At 40.0% G+C, this 25044-nt stretch overlaps 2 protein-coding genes across 6 annotated transcripts; both read right to left on the bottom strand.

The window, feature by feature from the left end:
- Nucleotides 1–12: 12 nt before the first annotated feature.
- espnla (espin like a) lies at nucleotides 13–18132 on the bottom strand. Its single transcript, XM_029430247.1, is given in 14 exon segments — nucleotides 13–1579; nucleotides 2929–3476; nucleotides 3478–3837; nucleotides 3839–3889; nucleotides 4933–5097; nucleotides 5184–5356; nucleotides 7072–7213; nucleotides 7310–7474; nucleotides 13364–13495; nucleotides 13640–13822; nucleotides 13910–14096; nucleotides 15890–16032; nucleotides 16034–16081; nucleotides 17288–18132. Coding segments are annotated over 14 exon segments (3129 nt in total). The 5' UTR covers nucleotides 17588–18132; the 3' UTR covers nucleotides 13–1047.
- Nucleotides 18133–18188: 56 nt separating this feature from the next.
- On the bottom strand, nucleotides 18189–24266 carry scly (selenocysteine lyase). Of its 5 annotated transcripts, none has more exons than XM_029430243.1 (13): nucleotides 24133–24266; nucleotides 21944–22045; nucleotides 21681–21790; nucleotides 21394–21494; nucleotides 21097–21274; nucleotides 20829–20956; nucleotides 19872–20027; nucleotides 19675–19781; nucleotides 19517–19553; nucleotides 19264–19347; nucleotides 18810–18909; nucleotides 18583–18658; nucleotides 18189–18479 (listed from the first exon to the last, which is right to left on the bottom strand). In XM_029430243.1, the coding sequence occupies exons 1-13, from the start codon at nucleotides 24144–24146 to the stop codon at nucleotides 18326–18328; spliced, it is 1347 nt and encodes a 448-aa protein (XP_029286103.1). In that variant the 5' UTR covers nucleotides 24147–24266; the 3' UTR covers nucleotides 18189–18325. The 5 variants fall into 5 exon arrangements, with proteins under 5 accessions (XP_029286103.1, XP_029286106.1, XP_029286104.1 ...); XM_029430246.1 differs by lacking the exon at nucleotides 24133–24266 and adding an exon at nucleotides 23938–23981; XM_029430244.1 differs by lacking the exon at nucleotides 24133–24266 and adding an exon at nucleotides 23874–23963.
- Between the last annotated feature and the right edge of the window lie 778 nt (nucleotides 24267–25044).

The following is a 25044-nucleotide window of genomic DNA, read 5'->3' as shown; positions in this document are numbered from 1 at the left end:
GCATGCGCCCATTCTGGCACTGCATAAACTTTCTGTACCAGTACGTCCCTGGGAGGATTATAAGACAATGGTCCCCTGTGCACAGACATCCAAAAGGCCCCAGCACCTCTCCTACATAAGAGAATACAAACAGACTCTATAGTTGTTTAGCCTCTTTTTGTTGTTGTTTTGTTTTACTCATCTGTCTGTTGTCTCTTTGTGGTTACTTTGCGTCTTTTGTTTCACATTGTAATTGCTTTGGTCTTTTTTTAGTTATTTTGTGTCTCTTTATGGTTGTTTTGCCCCTTTTCATAGTTCTTTTGAGTCTCTTTGTAGTTGCTATATGTTTCTTTGTGGTCATTTTGAGTCTTCCTGCTTGGTATGTGTCTCTTTGAGTGACATTTTGCAGGTGAAAGCCAGAGGGCCCCCTGCACCTTTGTGCCCCTGGGCTGTGCCTGGCCGGCCCGTTCAGTAATCTATCCATGTTAAAAAGGTCAGAAATGAAAAGAAGATGTTATGTCAGTGAAATGTATCTTTACAATAAGTTAATAAGTGAATAATCAAGGTCAGTCTTACAAGTAATGAAATTAGGTATCTACTGTATGTAATGATTCATTTTGTAATATTGCTTGAACTCTTCATGCCAAATCAAAGATTCTTGGTTATGTTGGGAAGATGTTTACTTTCAGGAACACACACTAGTACTCGGGCTTTAGTAATAGGGCTGGGTATGGTTTGAAATCTATCGGCAATTTGATACCTGACTTTGAATAACAGTACCAAAAAACTACTAGATACTTATATTACTATTTAACAACATAAGAGTGTAATGGTTTAACACAATAAAACACAGTATAAAATCTACAAAATTATAATTAAAATCAGGCAATATCTAATGAAATTAGTAAACATGGCAAAGAAACTGGCTACGCATTCTGTGCTAGCTTTCGGTACTTGATAGTTGACATTACAACAACAAATAAGATCACAATTCAAACAGTGTTTACGTTCAATACCCAGCCCTAATGTAATCTGACTACAAACAATACAAAAATATCAAAAAGATGACTACTCAAAATCAAAAATCTCTGCCTCTTTCTCTTTCCAAAAAGCAAAACTGCGGTCGATGTATTTACAAATTTCTTCATTGCTAAAACTGGAAATGTCAGTTCCACTGTGGAGCATCCCCTCGTCAGGTGTAGGTGTCTGCACAATGACTTTAGGGACCTGTCTAACCTCTGGGAGGATATGTTTAACCACTTCTACAGTGATTTCAGAATGACTCGCAGTGTTTCCAAAGAACTTCACTTTCATGTCCTCAAAGCCGTCCTTCCACTCGCGGTTCCCAGCCTCAATGTCCTGCATGACAGCCTTATGGAAGTCCCGGACCAGCTCCCAGGGAAAGCTCCCCACGTGGTCGAACACCTCAAAACACAACAGGTGTCTCATTTTGCGTTCGTCTACAGGCAGCTCCAACTCCAGGATGTGGAAGTAGCCCAGCATGAAGAGATCCAGGGTCAGGTTGTCGTACTCCACCAACACGCCATCCAGACGAGGTAGGAACTGCTCTGGGGAGTAGAGGGCTGTCTGCCTGTGCAGCCTGTGGATAACATTCAATGGTTATTCAAGATGTATTAACACTTGGCTGAGACTATATAATAAAAGCTTAAGCACCAAATATTTGGCATTTTTCCTTGCTGAGTGACTTCAACGATTAACCGATTTTCAAAATTGTTGATTGAGTGTGATGTCATGAGAGGCAGGGTCATAGATGGGAGATACATTCCCTCCAGGTGGATGCAGCAGGGATTACAAGTTGCTGCCCAGCTGTACCATATCAGCTGATTGCCCTAGTACAGCAGCTAAAAGGGGGGAAGGAGACAGTGGAGAGGAAGAGACAACGCCTGAGGTGAAGAGAATACAACTAGAGGGTTTTGATCTGAATACCTGTTTTGTTTTTGTTTGTCTGTAAGAAATAAGTTAACCTGTATAAGAACTAAATACACCCGATTTAAGTTTGACAACTACGTATTGGCTGTCTTCATTTCCTGCACCCACACCTCCAGAGCTCCCAGAGGAAAGCTCCCAGAGGAAAGCTCCCGACCTCTCAAGACGTCACAATATGTTATTAATATCGTGTAAGCACTACAGACAGCATTCCAAACCTATCGGGGGATTTTTTGGCCAGTTGGGGGCAGATTGACTCAACAAGCTGAAAAGCTGATTTATTAGCTTGCTAAGTTTAAATATGGCTAACATGTTAGCAAACACTGGCCGATTAACACATTCAACAGACATGATGCAACATTAGCGTACATTGAAGTTGTGTTTCTGGCCACCTAAACATTTCTCCTATAGCTCAGTTTAGCTAACTAGTTAGCTGTTTGCTAGCTAACACTTTATTTACTAGCGAGTTGCTAACTTTGCCTGCTGTTCGTTGCTAATCATGTAGCGTATACTGTAGGTGGTAATCACAGCTTGCATGTTAAAAAAAGCTGCTGCCTGCTGTTGAAAAGGGGTTGATGAGCTAACATATATGACATATGACTAAACGGAGAAGAGTACATGTGTTCGCCTTAAAACCAAAACAATTAGCTTCTGTGAAAGAGGCTCCATAGAGCTGTGGGGAAACAGCAACGTTGCAGTCAATCCTCTGTGTGTTTGTTACTGTAAGTGACTCATTTCATATTAGACATAACCAAGTAGTTTTGTTGCGTTTTGTTTTGTTTCAATTCACAACGTTAACCACGTGTTTGAAACTGCCACCGTAATCCTGGAAGAAATAAATTTCCCTCAAAGTATTTGAAAATGCAGTTTAGTTGCATGGCAACGTATTTTTCAGGAGACAGGGTTGAACACCAAGCACCAAAAAGTAAAATGTTATCACCTAGTGTGAAGAAATTCTCACTGTCTAGGGATAGTGAATTACAAAAAGTCATGCAGCCCCACCTGCGTATCTGTCTGGACGGGACACTGGAGATCATGCTCCTCCAGTTCCCCAGCATCTTGTTGACAGCACTCCTCTGCTTGAAGAAGTGTCCCAGAGAGCTGTTCATCATCTTTGATTGGGCACTCTCCACGCTGCTCCTGCAACCTGACCCCAATTTTTCGCCCGTCCCTGGGTTCCTGCCACTCATCTTCCTCTCTGCTGCGTCCTTGCTCTTCAGTGTCACAGTGTAGGCAGACTTCTTCCAGTGGCCTAAGAACAACACGACTATACGCTCCTTTCTAAGGCTGGTGGTCTCTAGAACATCTGCAACATTTTCATCATAGTCAATGCCGGAGTCGCTGTTTTGGTCTGTTTCTGGGGCTAGACCCAAGACTTTAGGCTGTTTGTCTGACTCCGTGGCCTCGAGCTGTGTGGAAGAACTTAACACGACAGCCTCCTCCGGCTCATCTGACAAAGGTGAGTTCTCTGTCTCAAAATTATACTTTAGAGTCCTCACAGACACCCCAAACTGATGGATTTCATCCTCTATCCTCTCCCTGCGTCCCCTAGGTGGAGTTCTGTCTTTCTGGTGTCTGAGAGAACACGGTGACCAGCTCGGTGTTGGGCATCTTACAGTAGGGCTGGTCTGTCAGGTTGGTCATGAGCAGAGACATGCTCTTTACGATGCCCGAGATGCGGCCGCACCACACAGGTAGAGGAACTTGACTTGAGAAGTTTCTGAACTGTGTGTTGACGGTGATGTTCACTATGGGGGCTGGCAGGATGTGCCTGAGCTCCTCGGCCAGACGAGCGAGCTCCAGCTCGTAGCCTTCACAGTTCCTCTGCATGGAGACGTTGGCAATCTGCTGCTCCACATAGATGAGGTCATCCTCAGTCAGCAGCTCACCAGAGGGCCCCAGGATGGCATTAGTGTGCTTGGGAGTACCTCCAGCTGACTTTGGCATATCTGTTCCCATTTTCCTGTAAGAGAAGAGGCAGGCAGACATGCAGGATGTCATATTTAAACTGTTCTTTTATATTTCACATGGCTTAGGCGTGAGAGGGAAAGAGTAATGATATAGTAAAACTGCGATCCAAGCCTCAGAAATACGACTTGACTAGCAATATGTTATGTGTTCAGTGATTTGTTATATGCAATTATAGTAAATGATGATGGAGGTTCCAAGTTTTTATTTTCAGGAATGCAGATTTAGAATAGCATCACTAAATCAGACTACAATTTGTGCTTTGCTCATTGTGGTCAGGCTCAATGAGCATTTGGTTAGAAGGGACTGAACAACATATAATTGATTTTCTTAGTCCTGCCAACAATTTATCAATTATCAAAATAGATGCAGATTCATTAACACATTATCAAATTACCCAAAAACTATCCACCGAAAATAACTCCTGAATAAAACCGAGGTGGAACATGTGGCATGCTGGTGCAGAAACATGTTTTCTATCTGAACTCCTAAAGAAGGCAAGATGTGTCAAAGTGTCAACAAGTCTCTGATGTCTACCTGCAAGCCAGCAACTAATAGAAAAAGACATGCGTTATCCTTCAGTTCTTTATTTCACATCATTATTTCATCACTCAATAGTTTTCTTGATCAATCCAACGTGTACACTGCACAGTATTTGTTGGACTCAACAGATTCCGATTAGACGTTTACCAGACAAATAATGTACATTAAACTGTGATCATGTTGAGGCTGACAAGCTGTGCTACTTCTATTATCACTACAGATCTGTATGATCTAGATCAGGGGTTTCAAAGTCAGACTGTCAATATCAGTCAAATTCCCAAAACTACTTTATTTCTGAACTCACTCTTTAACCAAATAACACATTTAGGCTATTCTATGTGGTCTTCTTTTTACTAATGTAATAACTTCTGTGATTTGTTTTCATTCCATTCACTGAGACTATACTGAAACCGTTTGGAGCCCTCCTGGCTTAGATGGCTGTATAATTGTAAGAGCATTAATAATGTAACCCTGTTTAATCTTTAGAGATGTTACCTTCCTCCTCTGATCCTCCTCATCCAGCAGCCTGGCCTGCAGCTGTCTCACCATGACTTGTCTCTTCCACTCAGCGATGGGACGGCCTCTCTCATCATGAGTGGGCACCAGGTAGTCGATGTCCGACAGGTTGGCCTCCTCAGTGGGTAGGACCACCATCTTGTTCTGCAAAAGACGTGGCATTTTAGCTAAGGAAAGAAAACACTAAGAAAAGGAAGGATGTTCAAAATAAGAAAGCTGACTGCACTTACTGCTTGTCCAGTGAAGGTTCCTGATATCCCTGATTGTTTTAAGGATTTAATGGACTTCATGTCGCCAAGAAGTTTTCTTCCAGCCAGGAGGTTTGTATCAGGCAACATCGTCTTATCAGCAGAGACAGTCATCTCACTCCCAGCGGCCTTGGGCCGATTGAAACCTTTAATAACTGAAATATAAATCATAAGTCTTACTTTTAATGAACACACGCACATTTGTTTTTCTATTGGAGCAGTGACTTCCAGTAACTATTAACTAGTAAAGAATGATGAAATTATAGAAGCCCTAAGTGAGAAAAATAAATAAACGTTCTGTCTGATCTAAATAGTTTTCTCTCCTGTGTTTATGACTTAAGAACAGGGGTGTAGTGCTATGTGTTACCAGAGCGCAGCTATGACGTGCACGCATGCGTCCACACGCACGGTTGAGTTGTGGCTTGTTTCGAAGGTTATGTAACCACTGTCAATTAATACTCTCCAGCCATAATTGGCATAGAAGGAAAGTCAGTAAATCCGTCTGCATTGATCTATGAATGAATGTGACCCTAACCCTAACCCACAGCTGCTTTATAGTATGACAAGTCAAGAAATCCCTGCAGCATCTGAAGTCTGCAGGACTGATGTTGATAAATGCCCCCGCCTCTGAGAAGTGCCGCACCAGATCGCGCGGCAGTTCACTGTGTTACAGTATGATGATACAGACCTCGACAAACATCAGACTGGTCATTTATGAATCTATTAGAATTATTCATAAAATAGCATCGGTCTGATATAATCGTACAAAAGGTTTCACCGAATCAATTTATTTCTCACATTATTATAAGAATACGTGATCAGTGTTCTTTGTGTGCAGAGCGGTGGAGATGTGTGTTCATGCTGTGACGCTGACCCATCCGGACATGAGAGCTTCCTGTTTTCACGTTTAATTGTGATTGGCACAGCTGTTTCAGAGCACTCTCCACTTGCTGATCTATGTTCACCTTCACCACATCGGCTCTCTGGCATAACATACGCTTTAGTGATGATTGGATCATCAAGGCTTAAAACATTTAAATGAATTTCAACCAAATTATGCGAACTGCGAATATTTTATTTCTTCACTTGGAGCACAAAACCCTTTTTTTCAGCTGTTCTTAATCATCGGTGTAGTGCTGCCAGAGCGTGATGATTTTTTCATCTGTGAAACAGGTGGGAGAAACGTTTTGGCAGGTGAATTCTTTTTCTCAGGATCATTTTTTAAGTTACATTCTTTTCTTCTGTTAAAACATGTGGAAAAACAAAAGGTTTTGTCAGGGGAATTTTCTTTGTGAGGATCAAGTGTTTGTTGTTGTAATACTCATTTTGCCCACAAGAGGCTGAAGTCCACAAATAGCACATGTTCTAAATAGGACTACAAGCTGCAGATTAGCGCTGATTAGAATACATTTAAAGCCAAAAGAAAGACATGACAGTAATGTGACATAACTTGCTAACACACAGTATTATGTACCTTGTGTTTATTTACACTTCATGGAGAAATTAAAACAAACCTGGAAGAAAACATGAATGCTTTTATTCCTATTTAGAACAGTGGTGCACTTCAACATCTTTTGGTCGAAATGAGTATAACGACAACTAACTCTAAAAAAAATTATAATAATAATACACATTTTTTTAAATCACCTCCCAAAACCATTTTTTCCACCTCTTATAAACATAAATAAATTATCCTGAAAAAGTTTTTTTTCACCGGGCAAATTTCTTTTTTGACCTATTCTTCACGCAGGCTAATTTAGTTTAATCAGACTTAGAAAAAGGATGACCAGAATCTTTCTTTCTCACTTGCCTCCCAGGGCTTCCGTATTAAATTAAGATTGAATAAGATGAACAGAAATGTTTTTCTCACCAGATGTTGCAATTTGAACCTGCACTATTCTGTTGACAGCACTTTTCCCCGGCTTGGCAGGTGTGGATGAAGCAGCAGCTAAAGCAGGTGCAGAAGGGGGCTGAGGGTACCTCGCCTGCGGGGACTCCTCACTCTCTGGTTGCTAGTTTGGGGGAAAAAAGGGGACATGAACTGGTTACTTTGGGTTGTATCAGGAAAGTGTCAAGAATAGTGGGGAAAAACTGAACTCTGTGTTTACCTTTAAACTATCCATGGGTGTGTTACTGCTGTAACTGTCCCTGTATGTGTCACTCAGGCTGCCGTAGTAGTCTTCCCTGCTGCACTGCAACAACACAGCCGGCTTTACCTTCACTTCTTCCTCCACTGGAGCAATGACCTCGATGGGCTTATCTGCACAGGCTGTCTGAAAATATAACAGAGTCGCACTAAATACTATGAAGACCAAATATTATGAAATGTATATTTATGGTAAAATTACGAGGTGAGGGTTTTCCAAAAATGCACAAAAGTCTTCATACAATCAATAAAATCGTATAATGGTGACTACTATAGTCATTTCATCACATCACTCCCACTGCACTGAAACATTCTCCCTGGTCAGACACCTTAGTTAGAATAGCTTTTTACAAATCCAACATGTCTGAGTGTGACCCGGACATGAGCCACGGCAAAAAACAAAGTCACTTTCAGTGAGGAGCGTCTGTTGATATCGATGGAACCTCACATTGTCCAGTATCAACATGTAACAATGTCGGACAGCCATGTCGCTTCATAGATTTCCTACCATTGAAACTCCTCCACAAATGCAAATGCTACTATTTTTGCTTTTTATCTTTTATTTTTATTTTAGCAAACACCAGGTAACAAACGTTGTCTGTCTCTTTACATGCAACTTCCCTCTGATTATGGAGTCAATTATTATTGCACTTATAACTTGTGAACTCCGTACAAACAATGATGAGTTGTAAGTCTGGATAGTTCTACTTTGCCTTTTTTGATTTTTGAGGAAAAATAATTGGTGAGGAAGGATTGATACCTTTCATCTGTTGTCAGTCACAACAGTTCTCATTCAACAAAAGTATTGCAGGTAAATATAAAGGCAAGTAATATGTATTTTGTCCAAAGGTGCTGTAGGAACATTATAAACAGGATATCGCAGAAATAGAGCAGTTACATTTGATGGGAGAATTGGGCAATGTAATTAATCATATTATTATTATTGTAGTAAGATTTATTTTGATTGTTTTCTACAGGTCAGTATGACATGTAGGTGTAAAGGGATTCAAACATATGAAAGTAAGAGATAGATTGGCATTTTCAGAATGCTGGTAAAAAGATTCTGTAATTCTAAAGAAGGACTTACTGTAAGAAACAGGCTAAATAAAAGTATTTACTGTAAAATGTCTGGACTGAAATGAGGACATGAAATATAAAAGACAAAGAGAAAAAACCCCAAGCGCATGGGATAGTAAGCAACCTTGAATAATTGGCAGCATTTCACACCACTCTAGGGAGGATGTATGGAAACATTTAGATCCCCTTTAATGAACCTGCGTTGTCCTAATGCACTCCATGCAGAATGCATATCAAATTCAGCTCTCCGAGGACATTATTAGTTACCAAAACATCAAAGGCAGCCCTAATATGCTGCTGCATGCTGTTGTGCTTTGTGTCCGTGAGGTGGTCCTTGCCATTTCCTCTCACACGGCACTTTGATGTCCAACGGCACGAAATATGCTGTGACAATGCTCAGGCGGAGGAATTAACTTCCCAGAAGTTGTGCAATCCGTAAATAGATAAACAAGGGAGAGCTGGGAAACAGGGGAGGGGGAGCTTGATTCCTTTGTGACCCTTCTCGTAACGTCCTAAAAGCTACGATGAACCGGTCCGTGTGTGTTTAATTAGTGGCCAGAGAGCATTTGGTTTTCATCAGCACCCCATCACAATTACCACGCAGATATAGATAGCCTAGCCCTGTTTTGGCATGTATCCACACTCCCTCTATCAAAGACTACAAAGAGACCAATCACTACAGATTAGAAGCCAAGAGTTAAGAAACAGCTACTCAGTGCTGTCTCATTGTCGGACATGCAGCACCAGTAATCTGTGGTCCCTGTGGGTCGAGCCCTGCGAGACTTTAAGGATTTCATGTGTATTTAAAAACATGTCTTGTAATTCTGCTTCCACATGAAATATTCACGTTGTGGGTGATAAATTGCATTGTGGAATGTATACAGTGGGTGTACATTATACAAAGAAGAACACTATAGTGTAAATACATGTCCACTCACATGCTAAAATACTCTCAGGTTTCCTGCATGGAGGTAAATGCTTGAAAGGCTGACACAATGTTTTTGCCAACTTTTACAGCTTTTTTGCATCCACTGTAGCTAAAGAAGACACATGACAATATTTGTCTACTACATAATGGAACATTGTAACAGCTACTGGATCAGAAAACTGTGCCTAGAGAGAGAGTGCAGGATTCAAAAAAGGAAGACAAATCATGCAAAAATCAACAATGACAACATAAAGTAAGTTCATGAGCCTGGAGTATTAGTCATGCCTAACCGTGAGAGGCCACAGCTGATCAGAATAAAGGTAAAACGTTGCCAAAACATCTGTCAGCTAGGGCCTCTTTAACAGAACGTACAAAACTTTCCTTTCATTTTACAAAACTAATTACTCAGCCTGTCCAGTCACTTATGAACAAATGCTCATAGAAAAATAATGTAATAAAGCACAAAAAGGAGTCAAAACAAGCCAAAACAGCATATAAAGTACCACAAATAGATAAAATGATCTAGAAACTTAAAACCTACTAACCTTGACCTTGAACAATTCTCCCAGTGCACTCCGGTAAGACTTCTCTGTACAGTGAAATTCCGCACGCACCGACTCGTGCACCCAGGTATCCGGGGCGGTCGCTCTGTGTCGAGGATGTGACACTATCGTAAGATCACCAACCACTCGTTTGACACCATCATCGGCATCTCCGCCAGTGGCCAAGGGCCGCCAGGCAATAAACAATAAACTCTGATCGGAGAATGCTGTTAATAATTAAGGGACAGGATAGGATGGCCGGTAATGTCACTAATGCATGGTCAAACCAATGTTGTTGCACAGAGAGAAGTATCAGCGGAAGACTTGTCAAAGCACCTGGAAAACAGACATGTTATCCATGCGCGTTCAGGTGCTTCTTTTTTCCACTTGGGACAATTGAATGGAGGAGGTTTTTGTGAGGGTGGGGGTAAAATCTACCTGAGATGATAAGTAAACTGTGACAGTGGAAACACAATGTGACACCATAGATGGGTTTGGCTGTTAATATGGAAAAGCTGACAACAACAACAGAGTGTGGCCACAAATATGAAGATTTTATAGCTGAAATCATGCAATACTTCAACAATTTCCTGACAAATATAACCTCTGCCTCATCATTACGATGCATTACACAGCATCCTTGCTGGAAAGACATTTTGAAATACAAAGTAGTAGAAATACCAGTTAGGTTTGCGACTAACGATTAGCACCATTACTCTCTTGAATAATTGTTGGTTCTTTAAAATGGCAGAACATTGTGAATAGTGCCCATCACAACTTCCTAAAGCCCAAGTTGGCCCATTGGTTGTTTCGCCCGACCAACTTTCCAAAACCCAAAGATATCTTGTTTCATGTTGACAATGTGCAAATATTTGGCATCTGGCCTGGCATCTGAGTGCTATACTAGTTAAAATCCTTTTTCAAATTTATTTTATGTCGATCAACTAGTCAATTCATGGACTAATCTTTGCAGCTCTTAATAGATTTGAGCACCTTGGCATTACATTCTTTAAAAGTAGAATTTGTATTACAGGGTGTATGGATATAGATCTTTATAGTTCTGTAAAATATCTTCCCATCTGTGATACACATGCAACTGTGATGCAGCCAGGCTTTGTAAAACAGATCAACAGACCTGATGTGAAAGAAGAATATCTTCAGATTATCTTTTATCTCTGACAAAATAAAGAACACAATAAGTTTATTAAATGCTTTGTAATCATAATGTTGATAAGATATTTTATTACTAATTCTAATAATAGAAGCCATTAAAGCATGTGTTTTGTTTCTCATTGCAAAAAACAAAGTGGAAATGTTGACATAAACAAAAGCTCAGTGATAAATGTCACAATATGTTTCTCTGTCCAAGTATTCTAAAAATACCGTTCTCAAACAACAGCATCTTCGCTGTCAATGGAGAGCAAGAGCCACAAATGTGTGTGAAGTAAACCTCACGCCACACACTGTTTATTTGACTGCAGCTGTTCCTGAGATGCAAGATGAGAAACTGTTGTGAGGAGTCGGACCTTGTTGTGAGGAGTCGGACCTCGTTGTGAGCGATCCAAACATGCGGAGAGGCCAGATACTCGTACAGCTCTCCCCGGTTAATGTCCCAATCCATTTAGGTTGCTGCTCGGAAATGAGATTATCTGACTGACACTTTAGAACAGAGGAAACCCGTGATCTACACAGCACTTTACAAACCTAAAACACTGCCAGAAATGTAATTAAAGCATGTGCAGCTCATCTCCGGCACAGTAAGCATTACATAGTCTGCTCTCCAAATTTTATGAGGATTTAAATCAATTAATGGCCATTTCAGGTTCTCTATGAGATGACCTCTTTGTGTGTCCGATTCATACGTTGCCAAGAAACCCAATACATCGTTCTGTCTTCTACCAACATTACACAGTATCTAGAGGTGACAATCATAGCACTTCCAAGCCCCTGGAAAAAACATGACACACAATCAAACGTGTGTTTGAAGCCAATGACATCCTGCTCTCCACAGTCCACAGAGGGATAGAGTTGCCGGTTCCAGGCATCAGAATGGTGAAAACGGTGAAACTTAAGCTTGTGGATCTCATGACGGGCTCAGCCCATGCTCCCTCCACCTGAGCCGCAGGAGAGGGGTAACTGATAGGCCCTTAGTTGGAGGTGGCTCCGGCTACGCTCAACGTCGGCGCGGCCCCTGAGCTAATTAGCTCTCCATTGTTGATGGGAGGATTGTTTCTGAAGAGATCAGCAGCCACGCCTCGCCGGCTCCCTATCATCGTACCCTTTATGTATGAGTGCTGCACTTCTCTGCTGTCTTATTAATGGCTTCTATACGCCGACAGCTTTCGCTGCGCTGTGTACGTCTGCGCTATAGGCGACAAGTGAAGTGTGATGGGGAGAAACAAGGACAGGCTGCAGGAGGACAGCTGTGAGGCTTTAAGGTTCAATAATTCTGCAGACTGAGTGGTCCCCATCGGCTCTTTCAGTGACAGCAGGATGTGTTTCCTATTTAAAATCAACTCCACAACCTCACATTTCAGTGTCAGTATCCTCATCTAACCCCAATTATTATGTAGCTATTTAAAGGAAGACACTACAGGTGAATAGGGTAAACATTTAACTAATAGATATAACCATGAAACCTTCCCAGTTGATTTCCTTACACTAGGACAATTATTTTTGTATTACAAGTTTTCTGAAATGTTATGTTTAAATATGCAAATCTAATGCTAACCTTTTGTGAATGTAGCAGAAATCTACAGACACAAAAAGGCAAAGTAAAATAAACACCTAATTCAGTATTTTGGATGGTTTTTTTCTGCTAGTCTGAAAGACATGTTATGAAAGCAAAATAGGCCAAACTGCAAGAAAGAAAGATGTTTTGGCCTGTAGTGTCTCACCTTAAAAGACAAACAAATAAATCAAGATATAAAGAGGCTGCACGCAGCAAACTGACTATTAATTTGAGTTAAATGCAGGACAACTTTTTACTGCTTTGACCCCTGACTTGAACAGGCGACGCCAGCACAAACAATGTGTTCACACTAAAATATTCAGCAGCCACATTAAGGAGTGCTGTGCTTCCTGCACAACACAAAAGAGCTTAGTGTCCTCGGTGGCAAACTGAGAACGAAGAGACTCCTCCAGCACTCACGGCACCATCGCCTGTAAAGCCCTAATAAATGCAAAAGCCATCATCCTCCACTTTCTTAGACCTCTTAAACTGAGAGCAAAGCAATTAGGCTGAGTGGAAGATAACAGTGCCAGAGAAGAACTGTCAGGCTCGACCTGCATGAAATACATGTCGATTCACCTGCGTTCCAAGATCTTCTAGATGTTTGCTGTTGACCACAAATTAGCTTTAAATTTTATTCCAAAGTAAACAGCTGGGCAGTGCTGACACAAAGAGAGGACGCAAAGCAGGAAAATGTGTAAAATAAAATGTACTGTAGGTGAGAGTGAGAGAGCTTACATTTTTCTCCATGGCAGAGAGATATCTGGCACATTCATGGTGTCCATTGTACTCCGCCAAGCCTGCTGCCGTGAACCCATCAATATCGTGATCTGAAGGGTTCGCTCGATTAGCCAACAGGATTTTACAGCACTGAAAGAAGGAATAGAACCATATTAAACACAGCATTATGTATAAAACCTTGATTTATGAATACAGCTTAGTGTATTTAGACAAGATCAGACAAACAGTGTCACAACAATAAAAGTAAACTAAAGAAAAAAAGTTGCATCCAACCTCCAGCTCTCCATTCTCTGCAGCATCATGAAGTGGGGTCCCTCCCCAGTAGTCCTTGATGACCTTTGAACCCATGTGAAGCAGCCTCTCCAAGATGCAATAGTGCCCTCTGCTGGCAGCAAAGTGCAGCGCAGTCGCTCCATATCTGTCCTGGCAGGACAGGCTGACATCAGTGCAGCTCACCTATTTGAGGGGAATGAAAAAGGATCAAAGTGACTGAAAAAACATACAAATATAAATAAGAAACCCTTTTTGTGCTTCTCTACTGACCAGCCACACCACCATAGCTTGGTGGCCCATGTGAGCAGCAGCATGCAGGCAGGTCATGCCATCGTGGGCCCTCCGGTGGACGTCAGCCCTGCAGTCGTTCACAAGGTACTCTGCAACGTGCAGGTGCCCTTCCTGGCAGGCCAGATACAGCAGCGTAGCACCGATGACAGTCTGGTGGTTCACACATCTGGAGTCCAGAATACATGAACAACAGGGGGGCAGAAAGGTTACTATCAGCCATTAAAGGCTTAAAAACATTGGCAGTATTGGCACACATATCCAAATTCTGCCTGATACAAAGCAACAATTTGATATGTAGAGGATTTATAAAGTGAAAAAACGTGAGCAAATGGTCACTATTATTTAAATTATCGATTAATCTGCCAATATTTTGCCAAAAATTGTGAAATATGTTCATCCAAAGTCCAAGGTGATGTCTTTAAATGTCTTGTTTTATCTGCCCAAAACCCAAAGATATTCACTTTAATATGATTTAAAACAGAAAGTCTCCATATTTGAGAGGCTGAAAACAGCATTTTCTGACATTTTTGCATGAAAAATCACTTAATAACATCAATCGACTAAATGTGCAAAGACATATGTTTTGAGAGATATTGTACCCATCATAGGCTTCAGTGGAGACCCGTCAGGTTGTAAACTACAACATTCCGAATCTTACAAATAAATAATCAAGGACACACAAGCAAAGTATGTAAGTATGAGAACAAGTACAACAAATAAGTGTTTTTTAGACCTCTGCATCAGCAACATGTGGAACATGCAGTGCTATTGTAAATATATATTATTATTTGTAATATGCGGAAGAGCTTTGCATCTGAAGTGATGGACAAACCTAATACTGAAATTAATACTTTATGTGGTATGAATAACAATTATTCTACTGCTATATATATAAACAGATTCTTGTGTCTCAGTTTTTAACTTACTTTATTAGTATTTTAGCCATGACACACATTGGTTTGTGTTTTATGATACAACATAAGTGAATATAGTAATGATATGGTAATGATAGACACTGCACTCTAGATATAGTTATGAGGCTTGTAAACATGTAAAGTAAGACGTGATTGGTTGTGTTTAAGTTATGTGTGTTAAGTGTGTATGTTGTTGAGATGTATGTTGTTGAGATGTATGCTTTGAATATGTAGCTCTTAACATGGTGAATGTCGTGTTGTGTGTTTTTATCTCAGGCTTATGTTTGCATATGTGTTCTTATCTAATGTGGTTTTTTATTGTGATGTCTGGTCTTGATGCAGCAACTTCCCTTTCTCCAAGACAAAGTTCTCCCATGGGAGACAATAAAAGTAACCTTAACCTTAACCTTAGTCTAATCTTGTACTAATTGTTATGTTTTTGCTGTGAAGCACTTTGCGCTGCAATTCTTGTATGAAAGGTATACAAATAAAGCTTATTATTATTATTATTATTATTATTATTATATTATTATTAACGTTAAGTACTAAATAGATACTCGAATTCTAAAACAAAACCAAAGTCAGTATAAATGTTAACTTTGGCATCTCATTATTTTCAAAAACCACAAGCTGGCATGTGACTAACAGTGTCGAGGCATGTTTTATTCACAGGTTACTGATGGTCACATGACCCATGATTGTCTGACCCCGCCATTTATCAGTCAGTACGGGACAAATAGTTGAAATAGATAAAACTATCTAATAGTAACAAATAAATGGTTAAAATAGATAGAAGCTAGTTTAAATGAATGTATAAAATGGTATTCATGTTGATCTGAATTCTGGCCCTCAGGGTGGTATGTAGTGCAGTACCAATGCAAACTAATCTGATACATAATGATGGGAACCACTCGGTGAGAGACTGGCTACTGTCCAGTTGTGGAAGAAGGTTAACACTGTTCTGTAGTGACGGTGCACTCATGGCCATAGATAAATTATGATTTTTCTTTCTTTAAAGAACAATTAGGAATGCTTGTGAACCCACCCAGGGGCCTGTTGAACAAGTAGTTTTAAACAGGTGAGGTCCCCATTGGCTGCAGCATAGTGAGCAGGGACAGCTCCACAGTTTGTCTCCATCTCGGCCACACCTCCAACAGAGAGCAGCCACGTAATGACCTCCACACAACCTGAACCGGGCTGCCAGGTGGAGCGCAGTGGCACCGGCAGCATCTCTATCCTGGAAACATGAACGAAGATGGGAGTTAAATGTAGACAAATGGAACTCCTTTACTGTAAAGGCTTACGTAATAAACACTCTTGATGTCAAAGGGTATTCATACTAAACAGGTGCAATTCTTTTCCTAAGCCACAGTAAGGATTCTTATGAAGTCCACCAATTAGGACATTTGGTCCTCAATTAATAATCAATAAGAAACAATCAGATGAAACATCACATCTGTTCCACATTGGTTCATTTTGCAATACAGAAAGATAATCAAGTTCTGTGAATAGGTAATAGTTATAACCAAGAAGATATTTTGAAGACAAATCTTACTGGATATGAAGCTTGTTCTGTTGGGCTTATAGCCAGAGAAACATAATTATAGCAAAAATGAAAGAGCTCCGTCCACGCCAAAAAAATGTATTGCACTGTTTTGGAAAAAGATTCACAGACCAAGCAATACTGGATGGAAGACAGACGCTATCAAACCTTCCATTAGAAAGGATAAGTTAACGGTTAAACAGCATATATTTGAGAACATATGGAGGCTCTTCATTAATCATGTTAAAGATTTAGATTTAACAGATGATCAAGTCATTGAGTAATTTATTTGGACAATGCCATTTCTGAGCTAGTACTTGCATCTATTGCAATTAATATACTCCACTTTGTATTGATTCTTTTTTTAAATGTGAGGGGCAGCCTTGTTTTGATTTATTTTTCTTTCTGCCTTTTTTTGTGTAAATGCAGCAATTGTAAATTAAATTAAAAGTCTTAATGGTGTTACAAATGTAAATAATACATTTAAAGAATCCTTACATGTGCTCTTTAATTGAAGGCAGAGATACTGAAAACTCAATCATAATGTAACATGTAGACTTGACTCTCTACTAATAGCTTCAGTGGGAGCTCCCCCCTCAAGCATCTGGACATAATCAAACCTGCTACATAATACTAATGGATACCCAGTAAGTCAACACCATATGATGTAATACAGTACACGTGAAAAGGTAGCGTACAGTAACTTTTACAACTGCAGTGATGTAACCTCACTCTGGGATCAGTTAGATGACCATCTATAGCCATCACCTGAATTTAGACTTGCACACTAGTCAGTAGAAATTACCAGGACATGTGGCATCTCTCCAAGGCACTTCAGCGCTCTCTCTCTCTCTCTCTCTCTCTCTCTCTCTCTCGATTATTAAGAGTGGATAAATGTACCTCAATTTTGCAGCCTCCCAGGTCTACGAGCCACTGCAGCTCCCGGATGTGTCCAGTAGCTGCTGCATCATGTGCTGGTGTGGCCCTGTTGAAGGCCCGGGCGTCTGCTGCCAGCCCCAGCTCGCTCACCAGGAATTGCAGGCATTCCAGGCGTCCACACCTTGCCGCGTGGTGCACCGGGCATGCACCTTGAACATCAGTGATGGCAGGTGAGAGGTGACCAGTAGATGCCAGCTCCCTCAGGATTGCAAGATCGCCTGCTCGAGCAGCCTGGATGGCCCGATGAAGCACCATCCTCATGGCTGCTATGAGTTAGTTATGGCACACAGAACAAGCTCCTTGGAGCTCTCTGGCTCCCACCAGGTTACCATCTCTTTCTCGCTCATGCTCAACTCTCATTCAATAACAAAAACTCATGCACTCATTGCCTCTTTCACAAGCCAGGAAAGTGACACCAGAGCTGGCAGCCAGCTGGCCAGCATGGCTGTTGGGGAGAGAGGAAGGGGGGGTCAGAGCGAGTAAGATAGAAAGGTAATGAAAGACGGGTGGAGGCGCAGCACTCGTGGCCTCCCGCTCTCCTTTGTGTGGCAGTGACCATATGCTGGCACACGCACCAACGCTTCACTGGAGATGGGGGAGCTGAGGCGGCACGGAAACTTAAGTAATGGGAGTCAGAGCCAAGGCATGGTGCATTACGAGTGTTATTTTTTACAACTATTTTAAAATGTAATCTCACTGGGCATGACCAAACGGATGATACATTTGCAAGATTATAGTCTACATTTAATATTTCTTTAGTTGAATAGATTTGTTTATTTCTCTAATTCAACTCATACATGTTGACTCCAATTAGCTGATTAGCTCCTCACATGACGTGATGGAAAATGAGTACAGTCATCTCTTCATAACATCACCCCTCAGGTTCCCTTTTATTATTTATATTAACATTTTCACATAATCAGGTAATGTAACAATAAACAGATTGTTTATTTTAGTTTTTTCATTCTGTACATCCCTATTTGACCCACATGAAGGCCATCAGTCCATTACTTCCAGCAGCTGCACAGTTTCCCTCAGGTCCTCAACAACTGCATCCACATCTGCTTTGGTCGTCCCCCTGCCCACGCTCAACCTCAAGGCATTAGCTGCCACCTCTGAGGGGACGCCACAGCTCAGAAGGATATGGGAAGGCCTGATGGACAGACAAAGTGCAGTGCAGGCGGGAGTAATGTAACTGCGATGAATGTGGTGTCTGAACAAAAGCACAAACAGGTGAAAGAGGGGACTCTCTTTACCTGTTTCCACTGTCTGAGTGGCAGGCGGCACCGACGCTGGCCAACAGCCTCCTACAGTTGGACAATACCCTCCAGCCTAAAACGAGATAGATTAATCATTTAAAGCCTTTGTAGTTTACAAATGGCCCTGTGCAGGTCATGAACGGCCTCTGACAAACATTGGTGTAGGGTTAGAGGACACTGTTTTTGACTGGCAGGCCAAAACAGACAGAGGACAGAGAACTTACCTTGTAATGTCGGGCCCAGGATGGACACATTACATGTGTTGGGGAGGATATCAGAGCCGGAGTATTGGCTGTTGAAGTGGATCTTGTCTTTGAAGATGGCCTGAAAAGGAAACAATACTGATGCTACACTTTTAACCCTTGAGCCTCACCTTACAAAAGTTGCTCTGATGTCTGAATACATTATTTTTTTTACCAACATCAGTCCTGATCATGACTGTAAAAAGCCAAAAGATTCCCTAGGGATGCATAAGGGTTAGTTTATAAAGGTTAAGCAACAGAATAATGACAATGTATGTTGTACGTTTTTAAGACAAAGAACAAAACTGCCTTTGAACCATAATCATCCCAAATAACTTCAATCACACCATGAACTGATGCTAACATTGTCTTTGACATCTACCAGTCATGATAAGAATATGACACTTTTCATGTTTCTAAATGGAATCAAACTTACCTTCAGTCGTTCTTCCAAATAAAGTTTGGTACTTCGCATATGACTCTCATAATCTGACAGATTAGAGGTCACCATTTCTGCAGCCTAACAGACACATCACAAAGCAGACGCTATAAATGAAGTCTAATATGACATGGCTGGTGTCTAGTAAACTGCCAAATCAGACAGATACAATTTAATTTAGAGTAAAAATATCTAAAACCTTTAAAAGTAATACTGGTAAAAATTCACATATATGAAGCAGGAGGAATACCTTTCCCAGACCAGCAATCATTGGTGTGTTTTCTGTGCTGTAATATTCAGAAAGAGAGAAAATAGACCCTTATATTTAGATATGCAGCTCTCTGATCTTGGCCGTTGTTCAATGCATATTTGGTATTATTCCTCATGTAAGACAATGTAGTATGTTACCCTGGTCTGAAGTTTCTCTCCTGTCCTCCTCCAAACAGCATCGGATACAAAGGTGTTTTAGTTCCAGGGCCGTTCACATACAAAGCTCCAATCCGAGGGGCGTAGAACTACAAATGTCACAAAACCTGTCAACAAAATGTTTTCCTGTTTTTCGTTCCGATGCCAGATCAAGATACTTTAAAGAACAGATTCCTGACCTTGTGTCCCACTATGGTGAGGTAATCCACTCCCAGTTCACAGGCATCTACACGGACTTTCCCCAGAGCCTGAGCAGCATCAGTGTGGAGAAGGATCCTGAGACGCTCATGCTGCTGGTTGAGAGACTTTATTCTCTGGCAGATCTCTTGGACTGGCTGACAAGAGGGAAGATGTTTTAGCAAACAGGGCACATTAGACTGAACTGTACCAAGAGCTTTTAGTTTTTACATTGGAATTGTATTTTAATAATATTTAATATATGATATATGGAAGGATTTATCAGCTAATGCATCTTTCTGCTTCATCAGCACAAATTCCTCCTTTGAACATTGACGGATTGTTCTATTCTAACACCTTTTATGATGATGTTAATCCATTTTATAACTCTGATTTAAATATGTCTTCTTCTGCGTTATGACTTAGGAACAGGTGAAACAAAGTTCTTTACATTTGTTTTCATTACGTTTTGCAGGGAAAATGTCCAAGTTACTTTTTTCATTTGTGAAAGCAAGTGAATATTTTCACAGTGGGGCGGTAAAGTGTAGTCGAAGCTCGCTATCTTGATAATTACACCATGCTTTAATGCTAAACTGTTTACAGAAAATGAGCTGAACAAAGTTGTCACTCATCTGGTGCTAGCTATGTGCTCTCCTACGCTGTGACAAGAGCCACGGTTCACATACAAATGGCCACCGCTCTGACCATCCTGCTAAGTTGATTGGAATGGAAAGTCAGTTCTAGTCCTATTCTATTTCTATGGATGCTCTTCAAGAAGAAATAAGTATTTCAACAACAAACACTTAAAAAATTCACCTGGCAAAACATTTGTTTTCACCTGCTCTTAAGTCATAAACTCCGAAGAGAAACCAATTTAGATCAAAAATTCTTGTAAAATATTTTTTGGAAAGGAACATAATAGGGGCTGATAGGTTTCCAAGCACATATCTCCTTCTTACCATGATGACTCCAGTCTCATTGTTGGCCAGCATGATTGAGATGAGACAAGTGCTGGGACGCACCGCAGCGATGACATCCTCCACCTCCACGCGGGCTGTCATCTTAGACACAGGCACATACGTCACATCTGTGACAAAAACACTGTTATCCAAACAAGTCAAGAAAGGTAAGGAAGCTACCTGAGGTTAGTGTTTAAATAAAGTCTGATTTCTTTAATAAAAAATCCTCCCGGTATTAATCTTAATAAAACTTTACAGGGTCTCTTACCTGCCTTGCCAACTTTCTGTAGGTGCTCAACTACTAATTTAACCGAGTCATGCTCCACATTAGAGGTGATAATGTGAGGAAGACCATTGCTTCCATTCTGGCGTCCTTCACCTTCTTCTGCAGCCCTGCAGCTTCTCCTGAAGTGCTCTACGGCAGTATGGATCACCAGGTTATTGGCCTGAAAGATTTGTTTGCTATGAACGACTGTTGCATGCACAATATTACTATTCTGCACAAAATACTTTCCAGCATCACTCAAGACTGATTTTCAAAACATGAGCAAAAAAGTTTGATTACCTCTGTTCCACCTGATGTGAAAATGATGTCTTGTGCTTTACCTCCAACCATTCTCGCCACATTACCTCTGGACTGATTAATTATTGCCTTGGCTTTAGCACCTATAAACAAAATTGATTTATACAAGAAGTCATTTTTTATTGTTTGCACACTGACATTACTGGCTGGGTGCTGAGAAGGCAAATTAGGGAAAAGCAGCATTAGCTTATGAAGGATATTATTTTACACATACACATTGCTTTGCAATCCCATCAATTTAATAGCATTTTGTTTAAGTATTTCTTTACCTGCTATATAATTGCTACTTGGATTTCCCCAGGCATCCTGGAGGGCTTCAGAAATTGCTTGGATCACTTCTGGTTCCAGCGGAGTCGTGGCATTGTAATCCATGTAGATTCTACATTAAATTAAGTACATTCATTGGAGAGAACGTTTTCTCAAGTCATTTAATGCACTGAATGTACAAAACATTAAGAGCATTAAGTTTAATTTGCTTCAAAGTAAATGACCAACTGATAGGATCTGACCAATCCAAAACAAACCTTCCTACCTGTCTAGATTCATTTCTGAATAATGTTGGAAGGTATGGCCAGTGAAGGTGTGACCCTTTACAGAGGTGATGTCATCAGATTGGTTGGCCATAATAACACTCCTAGGGAGAAAAACGACATTTAGCAAGTCAAGTCAATTTAGTATTTGTCCTGAGTGGGCAATTTGTATAAAGACGCATAACAAAACATACAATATAAGAAACAAACGAACAGTTTCTATCTTATATTGCCAGAGACACATGCCCAGGGTGGCTTACACCTGTGCACCGCGTCAGCTTGGATTACATGTGTTTTGAAAGTTGGTTTGACAGTGATAGATGTAATATTCCCAGAATAGTGAATGACTAAAGGTCAAAAGGCAGGTGTTGCATTGTAGTGTCAGCTACTGTATACTCAAATTCTAATAATTGTTTTTGCCACTGGAGATAGGGATGGGAATTGTTCAGATTTTATTGATCCCATCCTTTATTCATTCCTGATTTAAAAAAAAGGAAATACATACCTACAAGGCTCAAAACTAACTTTTTTCAACACTGTCTCCAAAAATAATTTCATCCATCCCAAAGTCAGTGTAAAGCGTCAAATATTCTAAATGTTATCCTTTTACTTTTTTATTGCCATCTATAGTGGTTATTTGCTTAATAACACACAACTCAAATGATTATGAAATAAATAATTGTATTTCTATTTAAGTATTTGCTTTGATAATAAAACATCTTGGCATCAGTAGTTTTAATTATGTATTATAAGCTGCTTAGAGCTATAGTGTTAGGACGTTAAACAAGTCGTTATTCCCTCTCTAATAATAATAATAATTATATTGCTGTTAAAACATGTCCTTCAAACAACTGCATTTATTCAAATTTCAACCCAAAAATGTAACTTTACATTACATCTGTACACGTTGTAATTTACCTTCACCCAATACTAATTTAAATGCATCATGATGTATAACAATGTAACCTCTGATAACTTCAGATTCGGCTCTGTGCAGGACAGTGCTGCCCACCGGCTGCTCACAGCTAACGTTAACTAGCTCTCCTCCTGCTGATTTCAAAACTATTTGTTGTTCACAATGTAGAATTATCAGGGGAAATAGAGGATGCGTCCAGTAACATGACACAGTGTTTACGTGGCGTTTTATCATTGTGCAGGCACAACTGTCAGAAAACACTGCCAATGAATCAGACAACTAGGAAAGCTCAAAGAAAACGCCACAATAGGATGCCCCTATGTTAGATAAAACATGATTAAGTGCCCTCTAGGGGTCCCTCTTCCAGTAGAGAAAACGCAATAAAGTGCCCTCTCATATAGTCCTGAACTTGAAAAGACTGATGCATTGCTTTATGGGCTGCCCTACATGATAGAAAGCTTTGTGCTGCTGGTGCCCTTTTTATTTGTTTACCCCTGCCCCTCAGATAGCCGGAGTCCGCCCCTGCCACGTACTTTAGCGTGTAATAGATGCCAACTCGATATCTCAAAGGCTACACAGGTTTATTACACATTTCAAGCCAACATTTAGCGTTAAAACAACATAAATTAGCCCAGTCTCTTCTCCAACGTCTACCTGTCAGCCAACGTTACCGATACATCCATGCTGTCAGCAGCAGGCGGAGCAGGTATTTACTGAGCTTTCTGGTACATCTATGCTTACAGTTCACTCAAAACACGGGGAAACCTTTAACTGCAACTCTAAAACAACCCGTCTCATCCCCGGCGATGTCTGCCACACCTGGGTTATATTTAGTCCGCTAACGTTCACTTACTGTAGGTAACATCTGTTAACTTTAGCTAAAGCTAGCTAGTGCTGCTAATTCTTCGTTTTTGCTAGCACAATTACATTTAACTGTTTTAACTGCTTTCAAACTCTCAAGATGTGTCCTCCTTCGTATGACACGGCAGTCTGACACTGTTGGCTTTGTGTCTAACCTTGTGACGTGATGTGAAGGTGTCCTGAACAGATTTACTACAGTCTGTGTCAATCATTAGCTACCTAGCCAGTTTGCGCTACTCCGCTGGGTTGCCAGATGTAAAGAGGAAGCTGGGGGAAGAGATGTCAGAGAAGGCTGAAAATAATTGTGTATATAATAGTTCATTTTTATATACAAAGTGTGGTTTATTATATGTATTATATTCATATAACTTTAGAACATAAGTAAAAGCAAAGACCAAGTACTTTTTTATTTACCTGTATACCTGCATAAACTGTTTACTGACAGCAATTCTTTGCGTTAAGAGTACGCGAAAGTCCGGATATTTGCCTCGTTGAAAGATGATGGTAATTCGAGTCGAGTAGCTTTAGGAAAATAAAGATAAATATAATGTAAACGGTGGCATGCGGACATGGCAACTCTGGATTCTGCTCACCCCTTTTGGTTTTAAATAATATTGACAGCATGAATGCTAAATGCAACAATACACATGTACGTAATACATGATATGAAATAAGGACAATCACTCCTACAGGAAAAGGAAAACAAATACATTCTGTGTTACCAATAAGATTAAAGAAGTACACATTTACTATTATTACTTAGTTTTGGGACTCGAAGTTATATATTGTGTACAACTAATAATATCATAATTGACTGTAAACATGTCTATACATTTTGAACATGATAAATGTAACATTTCAATTTGAAATACATAAATACAAAATAATATAAGTTTCACTGGATTTTTATGAGAATTTAAACAATATGTTTTGACTCTTATGAACACTAAAAAAAACAAATACAACTGTCAAACTGTACGGGGGAAGTCTTTAATTAAATATAATTTTTTTATTTATTATAATTTTATATTATTGAAGTTAATTTATCCTAAGTATTTAATTCATATTCTTGTTTCTGTCAACAATATTTAAATGTATTTCCATTAAAGATTAGGAAAAAATTCCACTTTTTATCCAACAGTCTAGGAAATCGAAAGTGCTTTGTATAAACTGATAAACTTTGTAAAACTAATATATATATATATAAAAAAAAATATATATATATAAATATATATATATATATATAAAAAAAAATATATATATATATAAAAATATATATATATATATATATAAAAATATATATATATATATATATATATATATATG

Source organism: Cottoperca gobio, chromosome 4 (genome assembly GCF_900634415.1).
Source record: "Cottoperca gobio chromosome 4, fCotGob3.1, whole genome shotgun sequence".
Taxonomy (NCBI): domain Eukaryota; kingdom Metazoa; phylum Chordata; class Actinopteri; order Perciformes; family Bovichtidae; genus Cottoperca; species Cottoperca gobio.
The sequence above is the reverse complement of the archived record's forward strand: the minus strand, read 5'-3'. Positions and strand labels throughout refer to the sequence as shown.

What these genes read in the sequence shown, in the direction of transcription:
- scly (XM_029430242.1), bottom strand. Translation starts at nt 23,540, where the DNA reads ATGGATGTATCGGTAACGTTGGCTGACAG. An exon ending in TCGGTAACGTTGGCTGACAG is followed by an intron (nt 22,046 to 23,511) that starts GTAGACGTTGGA and finishes TTTTCTCCCTAG; the next exon opens with GAGTGTTATTATGGCCAACC. An exon ending in TGATTGCTGGTCTGGGAAAG is followed by an intron (nt 19,348 to 19,516) that starts GTATTCCTCCTG and finishes TGTGTCTGTTAG; the next exon opens with GCTGCAGAAATGGTGACCTC.